This window comes from Pseudonaja textilis, chromosome 15, assembly GCF_049901715.1.
Source record: "Pseudonaja textilis isolate UNSWEBS1 chromosome 15, rPseTex1.2, whole genome shotgun sequence".
In the NCBI taxonomy this organism is placed as follows: domain Eukaryota; kingdom Metazoa; phylum Chordata; class Lepidosauria; order Squamata; family Elapidae; genus Pseudonaja; species Pseudonaja textilis.
In genome coordinates, this window is record NC_142004.1 from 6,590,662 (window position 1) to 6,612,206 (window position 21,545).

General features: G+C 44.0%; 1 protein-coding gene across 2 annotated transcripts in view; it reads right to left on the reverse strand.

Annotated features, from left to right (window-relative positions):
* Nucleotides 1–2,871: 2,871 nt before the first annotated feature.
* Nucleotides 2,872–21,545, reverse strand: part of PPIL2 (peptidylprolyl isomerase like 2) — a 37,023-nt gene continuing 18,349 nt past the window's right edge. The window contains exons 10-21 of one of the 2 annotated variants that reach the window (XR_015739625.1): nt 20,982–21,142; nt 20,091–20,166; nt 19,002–19,108; nt 14,335–14,424; nt 13,354–13,387; nt 10,901–11,018; nt 10,336–10,392; nt 9,174–9,246; nt 8,961–9,023; nt 8,495–8,631; nt 7,297–7,441; nt 2,872–2,889 (exon numbers count right to left, since the gene is read on the reverse strand). Coding sequence is in view for 1 of the 2 variants with exons in the window: in XM_087913348.1 (XP_087769474.1) it covers nt 7,351–7,441; nt 8,495–8,631; nt 8,961–9,023; nt 9,174–9,246; nt 10,336–10,392; nt 10,901–11,018; nt 13,354–13,387; nt 14,335–14,424; nt 19,002–19,108; nt 20,091–20,166; nt 20,982–21,142 (1,007 nt within the window). In the remaining variant the exon portion in view is untranslated. Of the gene's footprint in view, nt 2,890–5,422; nt 7,442–8,494; nt 8,632–8,960; nt 9,024–9,173; nt 9,247–10,335; nt 10,393–10,900; nt 11,019–13,353; nt 13,388–14,334; nt 14,425–19,001; nt 19,109–20,090; nt 20,167–20,981; nt 21,143–21,545 lie in introns of those variants that run through there. The other variant, XM_087913348.1, reaches the window with a different exon arrangement.

A 21,545-nucleotide genomic window follows, 5' to 3' on the forward strand; every position in this document is an offset into this window, starting at 1 on the left:
TTTCAGAAATTTTAGAACTGCTGGTTCAGCTATTCCTTCCCCTAAAGGCAGATTTTCTTTTCGGTGGCAGTTATGAGTGACCTTGAAACAACCACACACTTTCCAGATGATTTGTGGACAGCGTTCATTAGCTGTCCCACCAGTGTTGTGAGGCTGAGGATATCTGGCCTGCTTGTGATGCTTCATGAATCTGTTAGCTTGTGTTTGGATCTTTCCTACGGACACCTCCAAATTCTACGGTCGCTTTTAGGGAACTTGCGTGACAGAACCGCAGGGCAAATATCGTGATTAAAATTCATTTGGATCTGCAGGAAAGTTACACCTCCTAGTTGCCCGTGTTTTGCAAGGAAAGAACCAATAACCCGTATCGGCCGTGAACAGTGTTGATCAGCGTGAAAACCAATACAAGGTTTTTGGCCCTTAATCTGGAACGGGAGGTTTGTTTCTTGTTTCCCCGATAAGGCGAAATCTGCCCCGGACTTGGGAAAATAACTATAATGAGACTTTAACTTGCCTTGGTAGGTTCAAAAAAAAGGGGGATTATTCAACTGAATGGTTCAGTAAGCACCACAGTCATTCTCCTGAGTGTAAAACCAACCAGTTAGTGTGAGTTGTATTTAAAAAAAAAAAAGGGGGGATTTCAGAAAAGCAAACACACATAGTGTCAAACACATACATTTGGTGGCAGTTGGTGTGTGCCTCATTGCTGGAACAATTTTGGGGGGAAAAATGCTTTATTTTTTTGCAGCTGACGTGGCTTCTTCCTGGTTCTCGCCTCAGCAATACTATACACAATTTGTGGTTTCACTTTATTGTATCTCTTTGACAGTATCACAATAAAAACTTTCCGTTGTTTTGTTGAATGTGACTTTTTATTTTCTCTCTCTCTCTCTCGGGCCACATTTTCCTCCCCAAATGGTTGATGCGTCATTTTTGTTTGGTGAGAAAGCAGTTTGGAGACGGGCCTCAAAGTCTTGCTCCCCAAGAGATAGTCCTTGACTTATGACTGTAACCGAGCCCAGGACTTGTGTTGCTAAGCGAGACAGTTGGATACAGAGTCAAGGTTTTATTCCCATAGATAGTCCTCGTCTTACAACCAAAACTCAGCCAAGAATTTCCGTTGCTAAGCAAGATACTTGTGGGTTTTGCCTCATTTTACAACCTTTCTTGCCACAGTCGATAAGTGAATCCTTGCAGTTATTAATTAACACGGTTGTTCAGTGAATCTGGCTTCCCCACGGACTTTGCTCGTGAGAAGGCCGCTAAAGGGATCACACAGCCCCCGGGACTCTCCAGCCGTCATAAAAATGAGTCAGTTGCCAAGCATCCAAATTCAAATTGCATCACAGTGGGGATCGTGTAATGGCCGTAAGCGTTGTGTCCATTTTTTTCAGGGCGCTTGCGATTTCAGTCACTAAACAGTTATAGGTCGACACCTATTTGCATTTCAGAAAATATTTCAATTTTTTATTTGTTTATTAAATGTATATGCTGACAACCCCCCCACCCCCGACAAGAACTCCGGGTGGCAAAAACGGATAGTTTGGGTTGTTTGAAAAAAAAAAAACCCACCCTACTCCTGTTCATTTTCTCCCTCCCTGCTTGCCTGCCTCCCCAGTGTGTGTGGCAACAGCACAAAGGCCGATTGTCACAAACCCTTGCTGATCTGGCAGAAAGATCCCCCTTTCTTCCCGTTGCGGCTCTAATCTGGAGGCGATGAGACACGGAGGCCAAGAATGAGGAGAAACGGCTGTGGGCACAATCCACACAATGGTTGGCGCTGTTCGCTTCGGCTCACCAACGCAGGCAGCTAAGCCGCATCGTCTCCCTACGACGTTCAGCCTCCCTCTCTTATCTGAGTTGTCCTTCCACCCGTCATCTCTGCGCTGAATCCTCGTAGAACTTTCCCTCTTTGTTTTTTGGAGAGCTCTGCGCCATCCCCACTTAAATCGATACGTCCGTGCAATAACTTGGAAAACCTCCAGTTGGTGCCCGGGAAAGTTTTATTTTATTTGTTGATAAATTTATATGCTGCTCGCTGTCGAGCGACTCCGGGCAGCTCACAGACATTCGCAAAAGCGAGTACAAGTCATCCTTCCGTCCTTCATCTTTGCGCTGGATGTCCTGAATTAGACTTTCCTCTGTATATTTGGAGAGCTTTGCGCAATCCCTGAACTGCAGAAGCTTCCCTATGGCACGTGGGGAGAGCCAATATGGACTGAGTCCCAACGGGCAATCTAGGAATCAAGGTGTGCTGTTGTGCCCTCTCTCTCTCACACACACACATAACTCTGGTTTAGTGGGTTTATTAACACTCCCCAGTAACTCCCTGCATCCAAAACCCAGAACTGTCCCGATTAAGTCCAGCCACAAGCAGACCGATGTTAAGTCTCCAGGACAATGGCCAAAGAGTCCGTGAAGCCCTTGAAAGTTTCCCAATCGAGATAAAACCCACCAGTCAAAATTAAATCCACAATACAAGAGGGTTCACGAGGCAAGGCAAGTCCAGAGTTTGCAAGACATGATCTGAGTTCGAGGCATGAGGTCCATCTGAAGCGAGGCAAGAATCACAACAGCCAGAAAACACACAGCTAGCAAATCGTTCCAAGCATCACACAGCCCATCAAGAGAGGCGAGGCTGCCTCCGCGTGAGTAATCTGGCTGCCCTATGTGTTTTTGGATCAAGTGCAGAAGGCAGTTGTTCCTCCTCCTTGTTGACTGGCTGTAGCTGCATCCTTTCCCCACTTGAAGCCTCTGGGCTGTCCTGCTGCAGCTGTGGTTGAGCCAAATCTCTCTCAGATAGCTGCTCAGGGCCACTGATCAAATCCTTTCCAGATGTGCCCAGAACCGGTTCATTATCCTCCGAGCTGACATCTGGAGAAAGGGTATCTGGGGAAGCATTCAGGAGAGTCGTCACACAAAGTGGGGACCAATCCTTTGCTTAAATTCCACAATTGCCCGCGGATGGTAAGTTTTCTTAGCCAGTTGATAAATACAAACGTGGGGATTGGCTAATTCAGAACCGGGTTAGCCAAAATGTTAAAAAAGGGTTTGCAAAGGAAAAGAGAAACCACGAAGACCGAAGTGCCCGTCAATTCATTTTCCTCCTTGCTCTTAATTCAATTTAGGGCTTCCTTCCCAAGTGGTTTGACATCACTTCCAGTTGAGAGACCATCACTGCCGCAGGGAAGCCGGTAAGCATTCAAGGCCGCTCTATCCAGCATTGTTTAGGACTTCCTTTTCCCGAAAAAAACAAAAACAAACCCCGTGTCTGAAACATTTGCCTCTGGTCTTTAAAGAAAGCAGGAAAGGCATCGGCTCAAAAAATTGCAGAGAATAGATCCTAAAGCATATAAAACATTCAACTGGAACAAAAGGATCATAGGGTCGCATGGGACTCTAAACCAACTCCCTGCTCAAGGCAGAAGACATAACCATCCCGGTCAAATGACTGTCCAGTCTTATTGTTGAAAACGTCCAGTTTGGTACCCTGGCAACATTTATTTATTAAATTTATATGCTGCTCACCATCAAGTTAACTCTGGGCAGCTTACGACAATGCAACAGCAAGTACATGAGGTTAAAACGTAGAGAAAAGAAACAGATTAAATAAGAAAAATCAAAATACAACAGGGCGAAGTAGGGATTTTCCTTCTCGTTTACTAACCATCTCTGGTGTGGAGTACCCCACCCATTGGAGCCCCCAAATATTTCTCCAAAGTAGAAGAAGCCAAGACTTGTTGGGGAAAACTGGGGCCTGAAGTCCACAGGTCTTAAAATTACCAAGATTGGATACTCCGTTCCAGAGCGGGATTAGATGAAAAGGCTGTTTTTATTTTTCAATTCAGCTGAAGTGGCTTTTGTTATCCTGGATCAGATCATTCATTGTAAAAAAAAAAAGAAAAGCATAATACCTGGAACCGATAATAGAATTACAAGAAAGACATAGTTTTGGTATAGGGAAATAATGAGTACGAGGGCACTTGGATCAGGAAAAAAAAAAATATTTCCATTTTTTATTTAGCTCTGCTTGGTTGTTCCGTGCCGAACAATGTCTTCTTCTGATCAGGAAATCATTTTAGAAATCGTGCATTGGAGTCTTCTATATAAAATTAGAACTTTCCAATAAAACATAAATAATACAGCCTGCATAACCTTTCTTAATAGGAATGACTCACTTGGCTGCAGACATTAAAAGCTTTCGTTAAATGCTCTTTATGGAAAATGGTTACAGCCACTAATGGCCCCTTTCTCCTGAGCCTTCAGAGTATAACTCAACCCCAGAACAATTTTTCAGGTTCTTGTTGGCTTCTTCCTCCAATGGAGCCCCTAAGGGATTGGAACAACTCCATCCAAGGTATTATAGGTTTTTCTTGAGGGCAGTACTAACTTAATACAAGTTTGTGAAGTCCTTGGTGCTCTCTGAGCTTGGTTGTTTTCTAGCAGACGTTTTATGACCTGCCTAGGTAACATCATCAATGCTTAGAAGGGTGTGGGGTCTGCAGAGTGGAGGAGAAGTGGGGGAGGAGGAGAAGATGGGGAGGAAGAGAAGGTGGAGGTTCTCTGAGCTTGGTTGTTTTCTAGCAGACATTTCATGACCTGCCTAGGTAACATCATCAGTGCTCTGATGCATTCATATAGTGCTGTTGGCCTTACTTTTGGGGGTTTAAACTGCCCTAAACGGTTTATGCAGCTTTCCTCAGCATTGCTCTCTGCTGATGATTCGCTTCACTCTTCTTTTGTTGGCCTAAAAATCAGTCTGCGGAAAACTGGGTTGTTTTCCTTCTTTACAACATATTCATACTTTTAGATCATTCTGAACTTGGCAAGTTTCACCAGCCTCCTTTCAGCTTCGTAATTTTTCTTCCACTTCTTGCCCTGCCTCCTTCTTTCTATTTTCATACGCAGGCAAAACTACAACCTTTTCTTCAAAAGGACTCGAGGCCCATTACAAACCTTGGAATGGAATGGAATAATGGGATGGAATGGAAGAATAAGAATAGAAGAATGAAAGAATAAGAAAGAATAGAATAGAATAGAATAGAATAATGGAATGGAAGAATAAGAATAAGAATAAAGAATAGAATATTAGAATAGAATAATGGAAGAAGAAGGAGGAGGAGGAGGAGGAGGAGGGATAGGATAGGATAGGATAGGATAGGATAGGATAGGATAGGATAGGATAGGATAGGATAGAATAGAATAGAACTGGAAGGGAGCCTTGGAGGCCTTCTAGTACAGCCCCCTGCTGAAGCAGGAAAACCTATATCGTTTCAGACAAGTGACTGTCCAGTCTCTTTTTAAAAATATGGGTGACTTCATTTTTCTGGCAATGAAATGATTGGGGTGGGGGAAAATCCTAAGTCAGCAGGCTTCTAGGCGAGGGGGAGGTTGAGCCCCAAACTGACAATCGGGAGACAAATGAAAATGTAAAACTTTAATGAAAAATATTTCACGGAATCCATCCCGCTTACAAATTTTGTGACCCAGGAAACTTGTACAAAAGTACATTGCAACAGGTTAATTTTTCAAAAGACCACAATTTGCACGGAGTATATACGCACTGTTTCCTCCGCAAATCCCTGAACAGTCCCCCCAAAATTAATAATAATAATAATTTTAACAAAGAAAACCAGTGACCGATCGGACTACACGGCTAGAATATTCTATCCAGGTAGCACAAGACTCAAGCAGATTGATTGCACCCAAAGCTAACTCTCCCTATTTTAGCTCGGTAGGACAAGTGGCAATTCTCATTTTTAGCATGAATGGAGTTAATTGTCATCTTCCTCCTGCTGCAGAACATTTGTCAATGAGATCATCCCCGAAGGAAAAAGTGGTGGGCGATTAAGGATTTTTTTTTTTTTTAAAAAAACCCAACCTCCCTGTGTGTGTTTTTTAGCTTGGAAGCTACTGTTAGAAACGGATGTGAGAGGCATCAGAAGTTTGACCCAAACTCAGTGTTTTCTGACATTTGAACGACAACTCTTGAGAGATTTTACTGACCTCTCTAGATGTGTAGGTTTCCCAGAAGGCTCAAGCTGGATGGCCGGTGCTGATAATTTCAGGAATGGACTTCTGAAACTAAAAGCACATGTCCCCAACAGTTAACTCCATTTGGGTGGAGATGGGGAACTAAGCATTGCCATCAAAGGGCAGTGATGAAGAAAAGGGGCTAAAATGCAGCACCTTTGTATCTTTGGGAAAGATCCTTCAACCCTTCATCATCCTCTTCTAACAATCCCATAATCCCTTGCGGAGTGGAGCTTGGGTAACTGAATGGAGCTAGCAGAGCGGTTTACTGGCCCGATGCCTTTCCTGTCACCAGTGCAGAGTTTTTTGTTCAGCAGATATAGTCTCAGTGTGCCTGGAGAGAGAAATATCTGCTCTACCTAAGATTGAACTCACAACCTCCTGATAGCGAGAGCTCAACCTCTTGGTAACCACACCACTCCAAAGATCCTCCAACCCTTCCTTGTTGCTATTTTGCCTTTCTTCACACAAACGCTTCCCAGTTACTGTTCTGTCTGCTCAACTTTTATCACTATTAGCAAGTAATCGATCACTTTACGCCCTTTGGTTTTGGATCAGTTTGCTTCTGGGGTCCAGAAATCCTTCTGTCTTCCAAACGAAGGGAGTTGAAATTCCCCAAAGAGGTAGGTAAGATCAAGTGGCTAGCTGGGTTAGGCCAATAACAATAACTCCACCGGGAGTTTTCCTAGAGGCCTCCTCAGATATTTTAGGCTACACATCAGAGGGAAGATGGGCCAACAGCTCTTCAGTAGCTAAGAGAAACTGGAGCAGAGCTGTGGCATTAGGTGGATATGTGTGGGGTGGGTGTATTTTGAAGCAGAATTCTCACTGAGCATCGGTTGAGGATCTGTATCCATCACCACCTGTAAACAAGGATGTTGGCTTGAAATGTCTAGGTGGGAAATCAACAGGCTGCAGAGATAAAAGTTTGTTGTTCAAGAGCATCTGGGCAGCTCTTCAAAATGGGAAGCGCCTGGGAGGGACTGTCGCTTCCCCCACCCAAAGTGTCTTCTCCCAAATTCAATCGCTCAGCTGTGAAATGGAAGATCTCTCTCCTTTCTTCTACTTGGAACACGCCTCACCGAAAGAAATCTGCAGGAATCTTTCTGGCTTGTCACTGACTTACAGGCACCCCGCGAAAAGCCTTAACTTTCCCCAAAGCTCTTCCCAAGCCCACAAAAGGCTGCCAGGGAAACAATATTAAGGGGAAAGATTACAGCCAAGAGTCTCCTATTTTTTTGGACGGCGGCAGAGGGCACAGACCTGGCTCTTCTCCATTCCAAGCTGGAAGGTTTGGAGTTGGTCCTCCCCTGTGGGCTACCACGAGCTGAAGTCTCCGAAGCCTCCCGTTTTCTTCTCCTTCTTGGCCAGGCCGCTGGTGGACGGTCCCTCTTCCGCTGCGCGCTTCCTGCGTCACAAAATGCCCAAGTCAAACCCTCCCCATTCCTGCAAACAGACCCTGCCTTTAAGGTTCTCCAGAAAGAGTGCAAGAGAGGAGCGGAAATGGACAAAGGGGAGACCAGGAGGACACATCGACCGGTAGTTTCCCCCCACTTTAAAATAAGTGAAAGTCTTTCCGCCTCTTCTTTCAGTGGAACATTAAGAAAAGTGAAGTGTGAAAAGTTCTAATGTCATTTTGAATGGGAGGTCAGGAGAAGCAGGAAGCGATTAATCGCCTTAAGGGATCTGGTCTCCATCCATTCATCTAACTGGCTCTTGGGACAAACTGATTCTGGTTTGGTCCTGTTCTATTCCTTTTCTCTATTCCATTCCATCCTGGTATTATGTTTTCCTATTCTATTCTATTCCCATAATTCTATTCCATTTATTTTAATTCTATACTATTTTCTATTCTATTCTATATATTCTATTCTATTTTATATTCTATTCTATTCCATTCTATTTCCATTTCTATTTTGTTCTGTTCTGTTGTTCTATTCTATTCTATTCTATTCTATTCTATTCTATTCTATTCTATATTCTATTCTATTCTTTCTTTTCTATTTTCTGTTCTATTCTATTCTATATTCTATTCTATTCTATATTCTATTCTACTTTTTTCTTTTCTATTTTCTGTTCTATTCTATTCTATATTCTATTCTATTTTTTCTTTTCTATTTTCTATTCTATTTATTTTAATTCTATTCTATTCTATTCTATTCTATTCTATTCTATTCTATTCTATTCTATTCTATTCTATTCTATTCTCTATTCTTTCCATATTCTATTCTTTCCATATTCCATTGTATTCGATTCGATTCCATTCCATTCATTATCCTATCCCATCCTTCTATTTCTATTTTTCACTACCTGAACCCACAAAAATGTTCGCACAAATTCAACAGGATCAACTGGCAGAGGTTATTTTTTTCTAGATCACATACACATGCAAGGATTGCTTGATCTCCCCATAAGAAAAGAACCTAGGAATTCCAAAAAGTAAAATACAACCAGAACTTACGCTGCGGCTATATTTATGTATTTCCCAACTCCTGTGCGGTAAGTTTTGGGTGCGGCAGGTTCCTTCTTTGGGACTTCTTTGCTTTCTCTCTTCGTTGCCTCCTCTTCCTGCTGGGCCTTCTCTCTTTCTTGGGCCACCTTGGAGAAAGTGAATGGAGTCAGATCAATCTTCCTGAAAAAAACCTTGAAAATGAGGTTTCAAACGGGCCACAGAGCACATCAGCTGAAAACATGAGGTGGGCAACAGCTGCACGAAGTTTTTAGTTTTTACAACTGTAAGGTGCTCAGAGTCATTGGTTGACATGAACAGCTATAGGAAGGAAGGAAGGAAGGAAGGAAGGAAGGAAGGAAGGAAGGAAGGAAGGAAGGAAGGAAGGAAGGAAGGAAGGAAGGAAGGAAAAGAGATAAAGAGGGAATTGGGAGGGTAATTTGGCAAATGAGTTCCTGAACTCTTTTTGTACTCTCACCTGGGCATCGGCCTCTTCGTATGGATCAACAAAAACTGTTGTGGACTCGATTTTTATTTCCTCCTAAAGTTAAAAAAAAAAAAGGGAGAGAACAGAGGAGTGGGGAAAGCTGCACAGGCCTTTCGCTGCTGCTTGGTGCAAAGTTAAAACCGTTAAATCGAGCCAAGGCTGTTTCGATCCCCCCGTTTGATTTTTTGCCCCACAGAGACTGACCTGGGGACGGTCCGTTTTGGGATCGCTCTCTATGTTCTCCATCGCAGTGAGGGTCTCAAAGCCGCCTACCACTCTGGGGGAAGGAAGAGAAAACCCACGCGGAGTAAGGACGTAGCATGAAAAGCCCAACCAACTTCAAAATTTGGGGGGAGGAGGGAGCTGGCGTGCCCAATGGAGGGAAGGAACAGAAGGAGGCCCGGTGGTGGACCTGATAAGTCCAAAGGGAAATCATAAGCACCAAATGGAAGGGAGCTGGGGTGTTTAGCCTGCTTCCATTTAGAATGGAATAAGAATAGAATAGAATAGAATAGAATAACAGAATAGAATAAATGATAGAATAGCATAATAGAATAGAAAAATACAATAGAATAATAATAGAATAAATAATAGAATACAACAGAATAATAATAGAATAGAATAGAATAAATAGAATAGAATAATGATAGAATAATAAAATAGAATAGAATAATAATAGAATAGAATAAATAATAGAATGCAATTGAATAATAGAATAGAATAAATAATGGAATAGAATAATAGAATAATAAATAAAATAATAAAATAGAGTAGAATAAATAAAAGAATAGAATAATAGAATAAAATAAATAGAATAGAATAATATAACAGAAAAATAGAATAGAATAATAATACAATACAAAATAGAATACAACAGAATAATAATAGAATAGAATAAATAATAGAATGCAACTGAATAATAGAATAGAATAAATAATGGAATAGAATAATAGAATAATAAATAGAATAATAAAATAGAGTAGAATAAATAATAGAATGCAACAGAATAATAATATAATAAATAACAGAAAACAACAGATTAATAAAAGAATAGAATAGAAAAGAATAAATAGAATACAACAGAATAATAATAGAACAGAATAATAGAATAGAATACAACAGAATAATAGAATAAATAATAGAAAACAACCGAACAATAATAGAACAGGAGAAAAGAATAGAATAGAATAAAGACTAGAGCCATGTGGGGACTCCTGGGAGCGGAGGGGAGGGGTGGGCGGGGCCAGCCAGGAGTGGGACTTGGGGGTTTCTCCAAACTGCACAGAATCTTCACTAGGGGGCTCCCCCGAACCCCCGTGGACCCCCAGCAGCCCGACCCTGGATAGAGAGAAAAGTCTCAGTTTACCTTCCAAAGATGGTGTGCTTCTTATCCAGGTACGCGCAGGAGCGGAAAGTAATGAAGCTGAAAAGGGGGAAAAAAAGGGAAAAAAAAGGGTGCCATGAAACGAACCCTTCAAGAGCTTCCAAAATACGGAGTTCAATCCCAGGTTTGACCCAAACAGCTGGGATTCCTTCTCCGCTCAAGGTACGCACAGGCAGTCCTCGACGTACAACGGTTCACTCAGCGAGCGCTCCAAAGTTACAAACGGCACCACTTTCTGACCCTTTTTCACACTTAAAAAGGCCGTTGGCAGCATCTCCCCCATTGCACGGTTTACGTTTGGGAGGCTTGGCCACCGACTCGCCTTTATGAAGGGGGCAGCCTCCCCGGGGAGGGGGTGTGTGTCACGTGATCCCCCTTTTTGCGACCTTCTGACACGCCGGGCCCACGGGGAAGCCAGATTCGCTTAACAACCGCAGGGGTTCACTTAAAACGTGGCCAAGAAAAAGTCGTTAAAAGGGGGCCGAACTCACTGAGCAAATTTCTCACATATATTTTGGGCTCAAGGAGCACCGTGTACGCCACTTACAACTGAGACTTGTTGGTGTTGGGCCCTGTGTTGGCCATGCTGAGGACACCTCGCCCCGTGTGGGACAAATTGGGCCTCAGTTCGTCTTTGAACGGCTTTCCCCAGTACGATTCTCCTCCTGAAATAAAAAACATGGACATGCCTTTAAAGCCGGCCCTCCTTCCACTTGACAAGAATGAAGACGGGGTGAGAAGGTTAAGAGGGACAGGGGAGAATTTTCCACATGAAATAAAAGCCAACAGGCTGCCTCGGAGCAACTCGTGGGTTCCACCATAGCTCCTCAGAAGCACCTTCTCTGGACGGTGGAGGAGACACTCCATGGACGGTGGAGGAGACATTCCATGGATGGTGGAGGAGACACTCCATGGATGGTGGAAGAGACTCTCCATGGATGGTGGAGGAGACTCTCCATGGATGGTGGACAAGACATTCCATGGATGGTGGAGGAGACATTCCATGGATGGTGGAGGAGATTCTCCATGGATGGTGGATAAGACATTCCATGGATGGTGGAGGAGACATTCCATGGATGGTGGAGGAGACATTCCATGGATGGTGGAGGAGACATTCCATGGATGGTAGAGGAGACATTCCATGGATGGTGGAAGAGACTCTCCATGGATGGTGGAGGAGACTCTCCATGGATGGTGGATAAGACATTCCATGGATGGTGGAGGAGATATTCCATGGATGGTGGAGGAGACATTCCATGGATGGTGGAAGAGACTCTCCATGGATGGTGGAGGAGACTCTCCATGGATGGTGGATAAGACATTCCATGGATGGTGGAGGAGATATTCCATGGATGGTGGAGGAGACATTCCATGGATGGTGGAAGAGACTCTCCATGGATGGTGGAGGAGACATTCCATGGATGGTGGAAGAGACACTCCATGGATGGTGGATAAGACATTCCATGGATGGTGGAAGAGACACTCCATGGATGGTGGATAAGACATTCCATGGATGGTGGAAGAGACACTCCATGGATGGTGGAGGAGACACTCCATGGATGGTGGAGGAGATATTCCATGGATGGTGGAGGAGACACTCCATGGATGGTGGAGGAGACTCTCCATGGATGGTGGAGGAGACATTCCATGGATGGTGGAAGAGACTCTCCATGGATGGTGGAGGAGACATTCCATGGATGGTGGAAGAGACACTCCATGGATGGTGGATAAGACATTCCATGGATGGTGGAAGAGACACTCCATGGATGGTGGATAAGACATTCCATGGATGGTGGAAGAGACACTCCATGGATGGTGGAGGAGACACTCCATGGATGGTGGAGGAGATATTCCATGGATGGTGGAGGAGACACTCCATGGATGGTGGAGGAGACTCTCCATGGATGGTGGAGGAGACATTCCATGGATGGTGGAAGAGACTCTCCATGGATGGTGGAGGAGACATTCCATGGATGGTGGAAGAGACACTCCATGGATGGTGGATAAGACATTCCATGGATGGTGGAAGAGACACTCCATGGATGGTGGATAAGACATTCCATGGATGGTGGAAGAGACACTCCATGGATGGTGGAGGAGACACTCCATGGATGGTGGAGGAGATATTCCATGGATGGTGGAGGAGACACTCCATGGATGGTGGAGGAGACTCTCCATGGATGGTGGAGGAGACATTCCATGGATGGTGGAAGAGACACTCCATGGATGGTGGAGGAGACATTCCATGGATGGTGGAAGAGACACTCCATGGATGGTGGAGGAGATATTCCATTGATGGTGGATAAGACATCTTATATATATATATATATATATAAGTGGGACTAGAACTCACTGGCTCCTGGTGATTGGCCCAAGATCATTCAGTTGGCTTTCATGCCTAAGGTGGGACTAGAACTCACCGTCTCCTGTTGATTGGCCCCAAGTCACCCAGTTGGCTTCCATGGCTAAGGTGGAACTAGAACTCACTGGCCCCTGGTGATTAGCCCAAGATCACCCAGTTGGCTTCCATGGCTAAGTGGGACTAGAACTCACTGGCTTCTGGTGATTGGCCCTAAGTCACCCAGTTGGATACAATAGGACTAGAACTCACTGTCTCCGGGGTTTCTACTCTAGTCTAATCTTAACCAATAAACCAAACTGCCTCAAAATGTGGAGACTGTCTCCTCCCCAAATCCTGAACGTTTTCTCAACTCTGCAGCTGAGATGCAGCAATGGATTCGGAACACAGGACCTTAATTTAAACAACAACATTATTATTATTATTATTATTATTATTATTATTATTATTATTATTATTATTATTATTATTAATTTCTATTAAGATAGGAATAATTTAGTTGATTAAATTAAGAATGCCAGTAGACTCCTCCTATTTTTGGCTACCATAGACTAACGAGATTCTCCCTCTCCTGCAGGGTCCACAAAAATTTAACATAAATCAAACCAGAAAGAAGAGAAAGAAAATCTCAGATATTTTACCTGTCCCCGTCCCGGTTGGGTCTCCACCTTGAATCTAGACATTCAAAAGATAAAGACAATGTTAAGGTGGGATGGGATTAATTGTTGAGATCATTCAAGGTGTTACTTTTTATCAGCTGGTAAGGGAACTCTGGCGCTCCAGGAAATGTTTCTCTTCATGTAAAGTGTTAAGTTTTACATTCCCTGCAGTTGTTGATCCAGAAGGGATGGTGACAACTGCACCAGGAAAGCCGTTAATCAAGACCCACAACTCTCTCTCTCCATCCTCTCTTCTCTCTCTCCTCCTTCTCTCTCCTCTTCTCTCTTTTTTCCTCTCTCTCTCCTCTCTCTTCTCTCTCATATGCCTCTCTCCTCTATTTTCTATCTCTCCTCATCCTCATCTCTCTTCTCTTCTTTCATTTTCTCTCTCATCCTCTTGCCTCTTCTCTCCTCCTCCTCTTTCATCTCTCTCTCTCCTCATCCTCTCTTCTCTCTCTATCTGTCCCCCCCCCATTTCTCTAATTTGCAGACCTAAGAGTGCAGAGAAGAGCAACCAAGATGATCAAACGTCTGGAAGATGAAACATACAATGAACAGTTGCAGGAACTGGGCCTGGCTAGTCTAGTGAAGAGAAGGGCCAGGGGAGGCAGGATATCAGCCTTCCAATATTTGAGGGGCTGCCACAGGGAGGAGGAAGGGGGCCAAGCTGTTTTCCAAAGCACCTGAAGGCCAGACAAGGAAGAATGGATGGAAACTGATCAAGGAGAGATTCAACCTGGAAATAAGGAGGAATTTTCTGGCAATTTCTGTTCCATCGGTTGGAATTTCCCCAACCGATGGAACAGAAATTGTGGGAACTTCATCACTAGAGTCTGGATTGCCGTCTGTCAAAAAAGGTGTAGGGTTTCCTGCTTGGGCAGGGGGTTGGACTAGATGACCTACAAGGTCTCTTCCAACTCTGTTAATTTGAATCTACCTTTGGCCTCCTGGTTCGATACTCACCACAAAATTGCGAATCGATCGGTGAAATATGGTCCCGTCGTAGTATTTCTTCTTGCAGAGTTTAATGAAGTTTTCGCAGGTTTTAGGAGTCTGGGAAAGACAGAAAAAAAAACCCACTGCTTAGAATGGAATTGAGTCTGTTTTTACCCAGGAAAGTCGTTCAGGGTGTGAACAAAACACTTGTTCTCTGTCTGTCTTTTGTTATCATATCAGATAGGTTCTTGTCATTTTTTTTTCATTGCTTATTTTATTGCTTTGATCTTCCATACTTTTGTTCACACTTAGAATGATAACTTCATTGTCACTTTGAATATACACTGATCAGCATACATTAAAATGAAATTTTGTGATGTACAGATCTCAAAGGGTCACCCCCTCCCCCCAAAAAGCTACATAAACATTGCAAAATAATTACTAAATTAGGTATATACCCACATATATTTATATGATACAGGGAAACAATTCAGTCTAGTTTGGTTCATTTCTTCATTTTTATTGTCTTAAGCCTCCTAGCGAAGCCCCAGGGCCAGATACAGGCAGTCTTTAACATAAGTTCATTTAGTGACCAAAGTTACAACGGCGCTTTAAAAAAATGGGACTTAGCACAGTTTTTCACATTTACGACGGTTGAAGCCACCCCATGCTCACATGATCAAACATTCACATCTTTGACAACTGCTTCATATGTCAGCGCTCCCGAAAACCTCCACTCCAACCAATAACTCCGAGACAGACAGCCTCTCCAAGGTTCCTTTTATTAAGAGTAGTAAACTGGCACATCCGGAAAATCCCAAATCTGAAATTTCTGGGTTTCCTTGCAATAAGTAAAAATTTACAAATCCACCCTCTGCACCCACATGCCCCAATCACCTTCTATCCTAACTTGAGATGTCCTCTCACCCAGGTGCAGAGATAACATGACCTTGACTTAGAAAAAGAATGCTATTAAGTCTAACTACATATACACTCCAAGAATTTTCCCCCTTCCATTTTGCCAGGCTCAGGAATGTGGAAGCGTCTGGTGCTAATATGGCCTCCAAAGCTGACATCATACTTATGATGGTTGCAGCATCCTGGGCTCCGAATTTACAACCTTCTGACAAGCGAAGTCCATGGGGAAATCTAGGTTCTTTTAACAAGCGCATTACCTAACTTAACAAATACAACGATTCACAGCAACGGTGGGAAGGTCATAAAATGGGTCAAAACTCATTTAACAAACGTTTCACTTGGCAACATAAATTTTGGGCTCAGCGGCATCCGTAACTCGAGGATTACTGTAATAAAATTTAACCAATAAATCATAAATAAATCACAGCTATGGCTGAGATTATAGGTAAAACTATTGACATACAATAGTTTTAGTGCTTGTTCAAAGGTGCGATGTTCTGAAAAAAAGTGACATGACCAGTTTTCACAACCAAATGTTGGATACTTGGCACCTGACTCATTATTTATGACGGTGTAGGTGTTGTTCTAACTTTCAACGGTCACTAAATGGATGTACATAAGTGCAGAACTATCTGCAAAAATGAATTTTCCTTGAAGGAAATTTTAAGCCCTGTTTGTGCGCTCAGCAAAGCAATAATGAATTTAAGCAACCGTGGAAAAAGAGATAAGAGGCGTCCTTCACAAACACCCTGTGGGCTGCAAATTATTTTCCACTGATTTTATTTATATTTATACACACGCGGTCTTTCTCTCTCTTTCCACACGCATGGAGAGAGAGAACTGGTTCCCATGGCCACTGCGTGTGCATCATACGAGGCGCATAACGTTCTGGCAAGCAAGCCAGGGTTGCCTTAGCAACATTCCTGAAAGGAAGGATAAGGGGTTGGAAAAAAACAAACAGCTGAAAACTCCCTTGGAGAGAGGAGCCCGTTCCTTTCTTCTATTTTTCCTGCCACTTCGCCACTTTTAACAAGTCCAGAATTTGGAATTTTTGGCTTTGAGCTCCCAGGAAGGGGGAAAAAAAACCCCCACAACCACCAAAATCTGATTTGGCTCACGGCTTCGACCCATTTTGCTATTGGTCAAAAGCAAAAGGACGTTGGATAGGGAGACAAAAGACGTTCGAAAAGAACAAAGCCTCAACTTCACCAAGGGAGGTTGTGGTTTTCCAAGATTAGGTGACCGGGGAAAGACAGGAGAAATGAAAGAAAGAAGATATTCTGATTAAAAAGAAAAAAGAAAAGAAAAAAAAAAACAACGAATAGGGAACATGGCAAAGAGGAATTAAAACCAGTTTTAGCTCTGAGATCCAGAAGCTCTTTTGGCCAGATCTGCAAGTAACCGAGAAGTCTTTGAAGATCAAATAACAGATTAGCAGAGTTGGAAGGGACCTTGGAGGTCTTCCAAACCAACCCCCAGCTCAAGCAGGAGACCCTATACCCACGATAGCGAACCTGTGGCACGCAGAGCCATTTGTGCTGGCACATGAGCCGCAGGCAAACTTACCTCGCTGCACATGCCTGCGCCTCACAGCTGATTTTTCTGCTGGTTTCAGGCCTTTTTGGCCTCCCAGAGGCTTGGAAAAGCCTCCGCAAGGCTTTTCAGGACGAATACGCCCGTTTCGTCACTTCCTGTATTACCGGAAGGAACGAAACGGGCATATTATTCACCCTGAAAAGCCTTGCAGAGGCTTTTTCCAAGCCTCTGAGATGCTGAAAAAGGCCTCAAACCAGCCGAAAAATCAGCTGTGAGGCGCAGTGCAGATAAGGGGGTGACGGGGATTGCACGTGGATGCGCAGGGGGCGCATTGCATTCTGGGTGCCAGCAGCCCCAAAAGGTTAGCCACCACTGCCCTATACCGTTTCAGACAAATTTCAGAGGCGTAAAGTTCTTTGCAGGTAGAATAACACCACCGCAGGACATGATCTGGGTTAGAAACCCGGTATATTCTTTTCTTTTTGCCATCAAGAAATGCAATGGCTCTACCTAACTGCCCAACTTGTATTATCCTTTTTTTTTTAAAAAAAAACTTGTCTTCTGATAGATCTAAAATGCTTGTTTTCTGTTCTAGGGAAAAACGCGCTTGGAAAAATGGAGATTCTCGGGTCATGGTTGTCCCAAAGGTGTTTTTTTCAGGAGGTAACTGGGCTTTGTTTTTCCTCGCTCCTCATCCAAGAAGCTTCTTCCGTTCTGACTGAAGAATCCTGAATTCCCCACCATTCAGTTAGAACAGAAGAAGCTTCTTGGATGAGGAGCGAAACCTCTTCGAGAAAAAAAAAAAGTCCACAAGGAAAAGAAACAAAGAAAGTTCACAGTTGCACCTTTGGGACCTTTGGAAAAACAAGCTCCATACGCAGCAAGGAAGACACCAGGGAGCTGGACAAAATCCTCAACGCGCATGGATCCCCACTAGAGATTTACACCCCTTAGCAGCGCTAGCCCTTTCCAGCCCACATGTCTTAACACACATCGCCGGGTGACGTTGTCTTCTTCCTTCTACCCGTGAGTCATAGCTCTTCCCAGCTACCTTCTGTGGTCCAAAATGGTCTCCTTCCGTGATTCCTAACCTCCTGGCTCCTGAAATCTTCGCAAGTACATTCAACCAGGGTTTTCGACGGAGGCCACAAAAACATGACATGGCTTCAACACCTCCAATCGAAGAGATGCACATGGCACCGGGCCACTGGAGGAGAGTGTGATTCCAGCAATGTAAGGCTCTCGACGGCCATCTGTCAGGGGTGCTTTAATTAGGATTGATGCGCGAAGGAGGGAACTGGGACCCATGGCCTCCACAAGACGGATGGATGGAAGGGAGGGAGGAACAGAAAGAAAGGAAGGGAGGGAGGAGATGAAGAGAGAAGAAAGGGAGGGATAAAGGACAAAGGGAAAGAAGTAAACAGAGAAGGGAGGACAAAAGAAAGGGAGAGAGGGAGAATAAGAAGGAAAGAGATAAATGGAGGAAGGGAGGAGATAAAGAGAAGAGGAGAAGAAGGGATAAGAACAAAGGGAAAGAAGTAAAGAGAGAAGGAAGAACAAAAGGAAAGGAGGGAAGGAGGGAGGATAAGAAGGAAAGAACTTCACAGGTGGGAATCCACATTTTGCCAAATCTGGAAAGATTTTACAGATGAGCTGGGCTGGCTCAGTGATTAGAATGCAGTATGGCAGGCTGATTCTGCCGGCTGCCAACAGTTCGATCCTGACTGGCTCCAGGTTGACTCAGCCTTCCATCCTTGTGAGGTGGGTCAAATGAGGACCCAGATTGTTGGGGGCAATATGTTGAGTCTGTAAATCACTTAAGAGAGGGCTGTAAAGCACTATAAAGCAGTATATAAGTCTAAGAGCTATTGCTATTGTTCTTCCTTCCTTCCTTCCTTCCTTCCTTCCTCCCTCCCTCCCATCCATCCACGGTGCACAGTGGTTAAAATACAGTATTGCAAGCTAACTCTGCCCCCTGCCAGCAGTTTGATCCTGACCGGCTCAAGGTTGACTCAGCCTTCCCTCCTTCCGAGGTCGATAAAATGAGGACCAAGATTATTGGGAGCAAAAGGCTGGCTCTGTCAAACTGCTTAAGAGAGGGCTGCAAAGCTCCGCAAAGCGGTATATAAACCTATCGGCTATTGCTATTCCTAGGACCATCCACCTTGACGCATCTGAAGGACCTTCTTCTACACCTGAAGACTTGGCAACCAACGGTAACGAGCCGACAAACTCCTTACCATGTCACAGTGAAGCTCCAGGTTGAGGTCCCCTTGGTTGGTGTGCAACCGGACGTAACCCTTCTTCTTGACATACCGGTACCGAACCACGTCATCATCAATGGCAGCTGTTCAGAGAGGTCACGGGGTTTCAAGTTATGCGTTGTTGTTTAGATACATTTCGTATTTCTAAACCGTCCGCCTCCCTCCCTCTCTTTAAGGCTGGTTTAATGTGTACGACTCCCTCTGCGACGAACCAACAGCCTTGCCACTTAAGCATCGGTATATCTGATGAAAAGGAGGACCCTGGGTGATACAAGAGCAGTCTCCCAATATCTCAGGGGCTGCCCCAAAGAAGAGGGAAGTCAAGCTATTCTCCAAAGCTCCTGAGGGCAGGACAAGAAGCAACGGGTGGAAACTAACCAAGGAGAGAAGCAACCTAGAACTAAGGAGAAATTTCCTAACAGTGAGAACAATTAGCCAGGGGAACAACTTTCCCCCAGAAGCTATAAATGTTCCAACATTGGAAGTTTTTAAGAAGAGAGTGGATAACCATGGGGTTGGACTAGAAGACCTCCAAGGTCCCTTCCAGCTTCTATTCTATTCTATTCTATTCTATTCTATTCTATTCTATTCTATTCTATTCTATTCTATTCTATTCTATTCTGTGATGTAGATGTATTGTATTGTATTGTATTGTATTGTATTGTATTGTATTGTATTGTATTGTATTGTATTGTACTGTATTGTACTGTACTGTACTGTATTCTATTCTAAAGAGAGGAGAGATTTGGAAAATACGATGAAGAAAAACTGCGTCCCTTTTCATTTTTTAGGCTCTTGAAAGCTGAATCAATTCAGTTCTATATGTTACCGATCAACACACAGTCCTCAAAGAGTGGAAATAACAGTAAATAAGAACGAAGTAAATATATAATAAATGTATATATTTATATATATATATATATATAAACAGAGCACCAGAAGGCAGAACAAGAACAATGGAGGGAAACTAACCAAGGAAAGACGCAACCTAGAACTCAGGAGACACTTCCTGAGAGTTGGAACAATTCACCCGTGGAAAGGTTTGCCTTCGGAAGTCTATTTTACCTGCTTCGTGGGTCGTCTCAGGTGCCATGGCAGTGGATGTGAACGAAGCGCTGACTCTCCCAGTGGAATAGTGAGCCTGTTAAAACAGCAACCGATGAGGACCTCAGGGTGAGAATATTTGCAGTACAAGGTAGTCCTTGACTTACAACAGCTCATTTAGTGACCAAAGTTACATCATCGCTGTAAAAAAAAAAAGCGACTTAGGACCGTTTTTCACTCTCAGGATTGGTGACGTGATTTACCTTCGGACGCGTGACAACTGACTTGTAGTTACGACGGTTGCAGTGCCCCCCCCGGGGTCGATTTGGTGACCCTTTGATGAGCAAAGTCAACGGGGGAGACAGATTCACTTAACAACCGCGGTACCAACTTTAACAGCGGCAGGGATTCGCTTGAACCAACGTGGCACAAGGAAAGTCGTGAAATGAGGCCAAGATCACTTCCACAAATTTCTCCCTTGGTGACATAGGTTTGGGGCTTCGTTGTGGTCGCACGTGGAGGCCCACTTGCATTGAAAGAGGAAGAGGGGTGCGTGTGTGCATACACCGTGGAGGATGCCAGGAGAGAGAGTTGTCTTTGTGGGAAATTGGCGGCTACGGTGGGCCAGTCTGGACTCCAAACAGGCGATCTGCATTGCTTTGTTTTCCTCTTCCCTCCTCATTGTATTTTCTCTTTTATGCCAGGTCAAGCCATCCATTTCAGTTTATTATAGTCATAGACCAGAGACCAGAACAAATAAAAACGCTCCATAAATATACAATTAAAAACTCTACTATAAACAGGGGTGGGATTCAACCGGCGTTACCGCTACGTTTTGCGCCGGAATTCTGGGAGCTGAAGTCCTCCGTTCTCCAGTCCCTTTCGGAAATGTCCCTGGACCAATCAACTCACCGCATTCAGCCTGTCCGTTTTCTTCTTCTCTGGCTCCTTCATGGTAGCCGCCAGAATGTCGTCCCCTTTGAATTCTTTGTACAACTCCAACAGCGTCTCTCTGGTCTCGATGTTGGCATTTTTCAGGTAATAGGAGGGGTCGGACCTGGCTTTTTCGTCATCTGCAAAAGATTGTTGACAGGTCAGGAATGGCCTTGCTCACCTGGGAAAACTGGCGAGGGTCAGAGCTAGAGGTGTTAACAGGGCGGCGGCGAAATATTGGAGGCCGCTTGAAGCTAATCAGCATCTAAAGCTGTCTTACTTAAATGTGGCAGCTTGAAGAGGCTTTAACTCTCAGAATTCCTCAGCCAGAATTCTTTTAAGATGGGTGGAATTCAACTCCCAGAATTCCTCAGCCAGCATGCTTTCACACTTATGACTGTTGTGGATCAAAATTTGGAAACTCGGCAACTTGACTCACATTTATGACGGTTGCAGTGTCCTTGGGGTGGGGGTGTGTGTCATGTGACCCCCTATTTGTGACCTCCTGACAATGGTGGAAGCCAGATTCACTTAACAACCGTG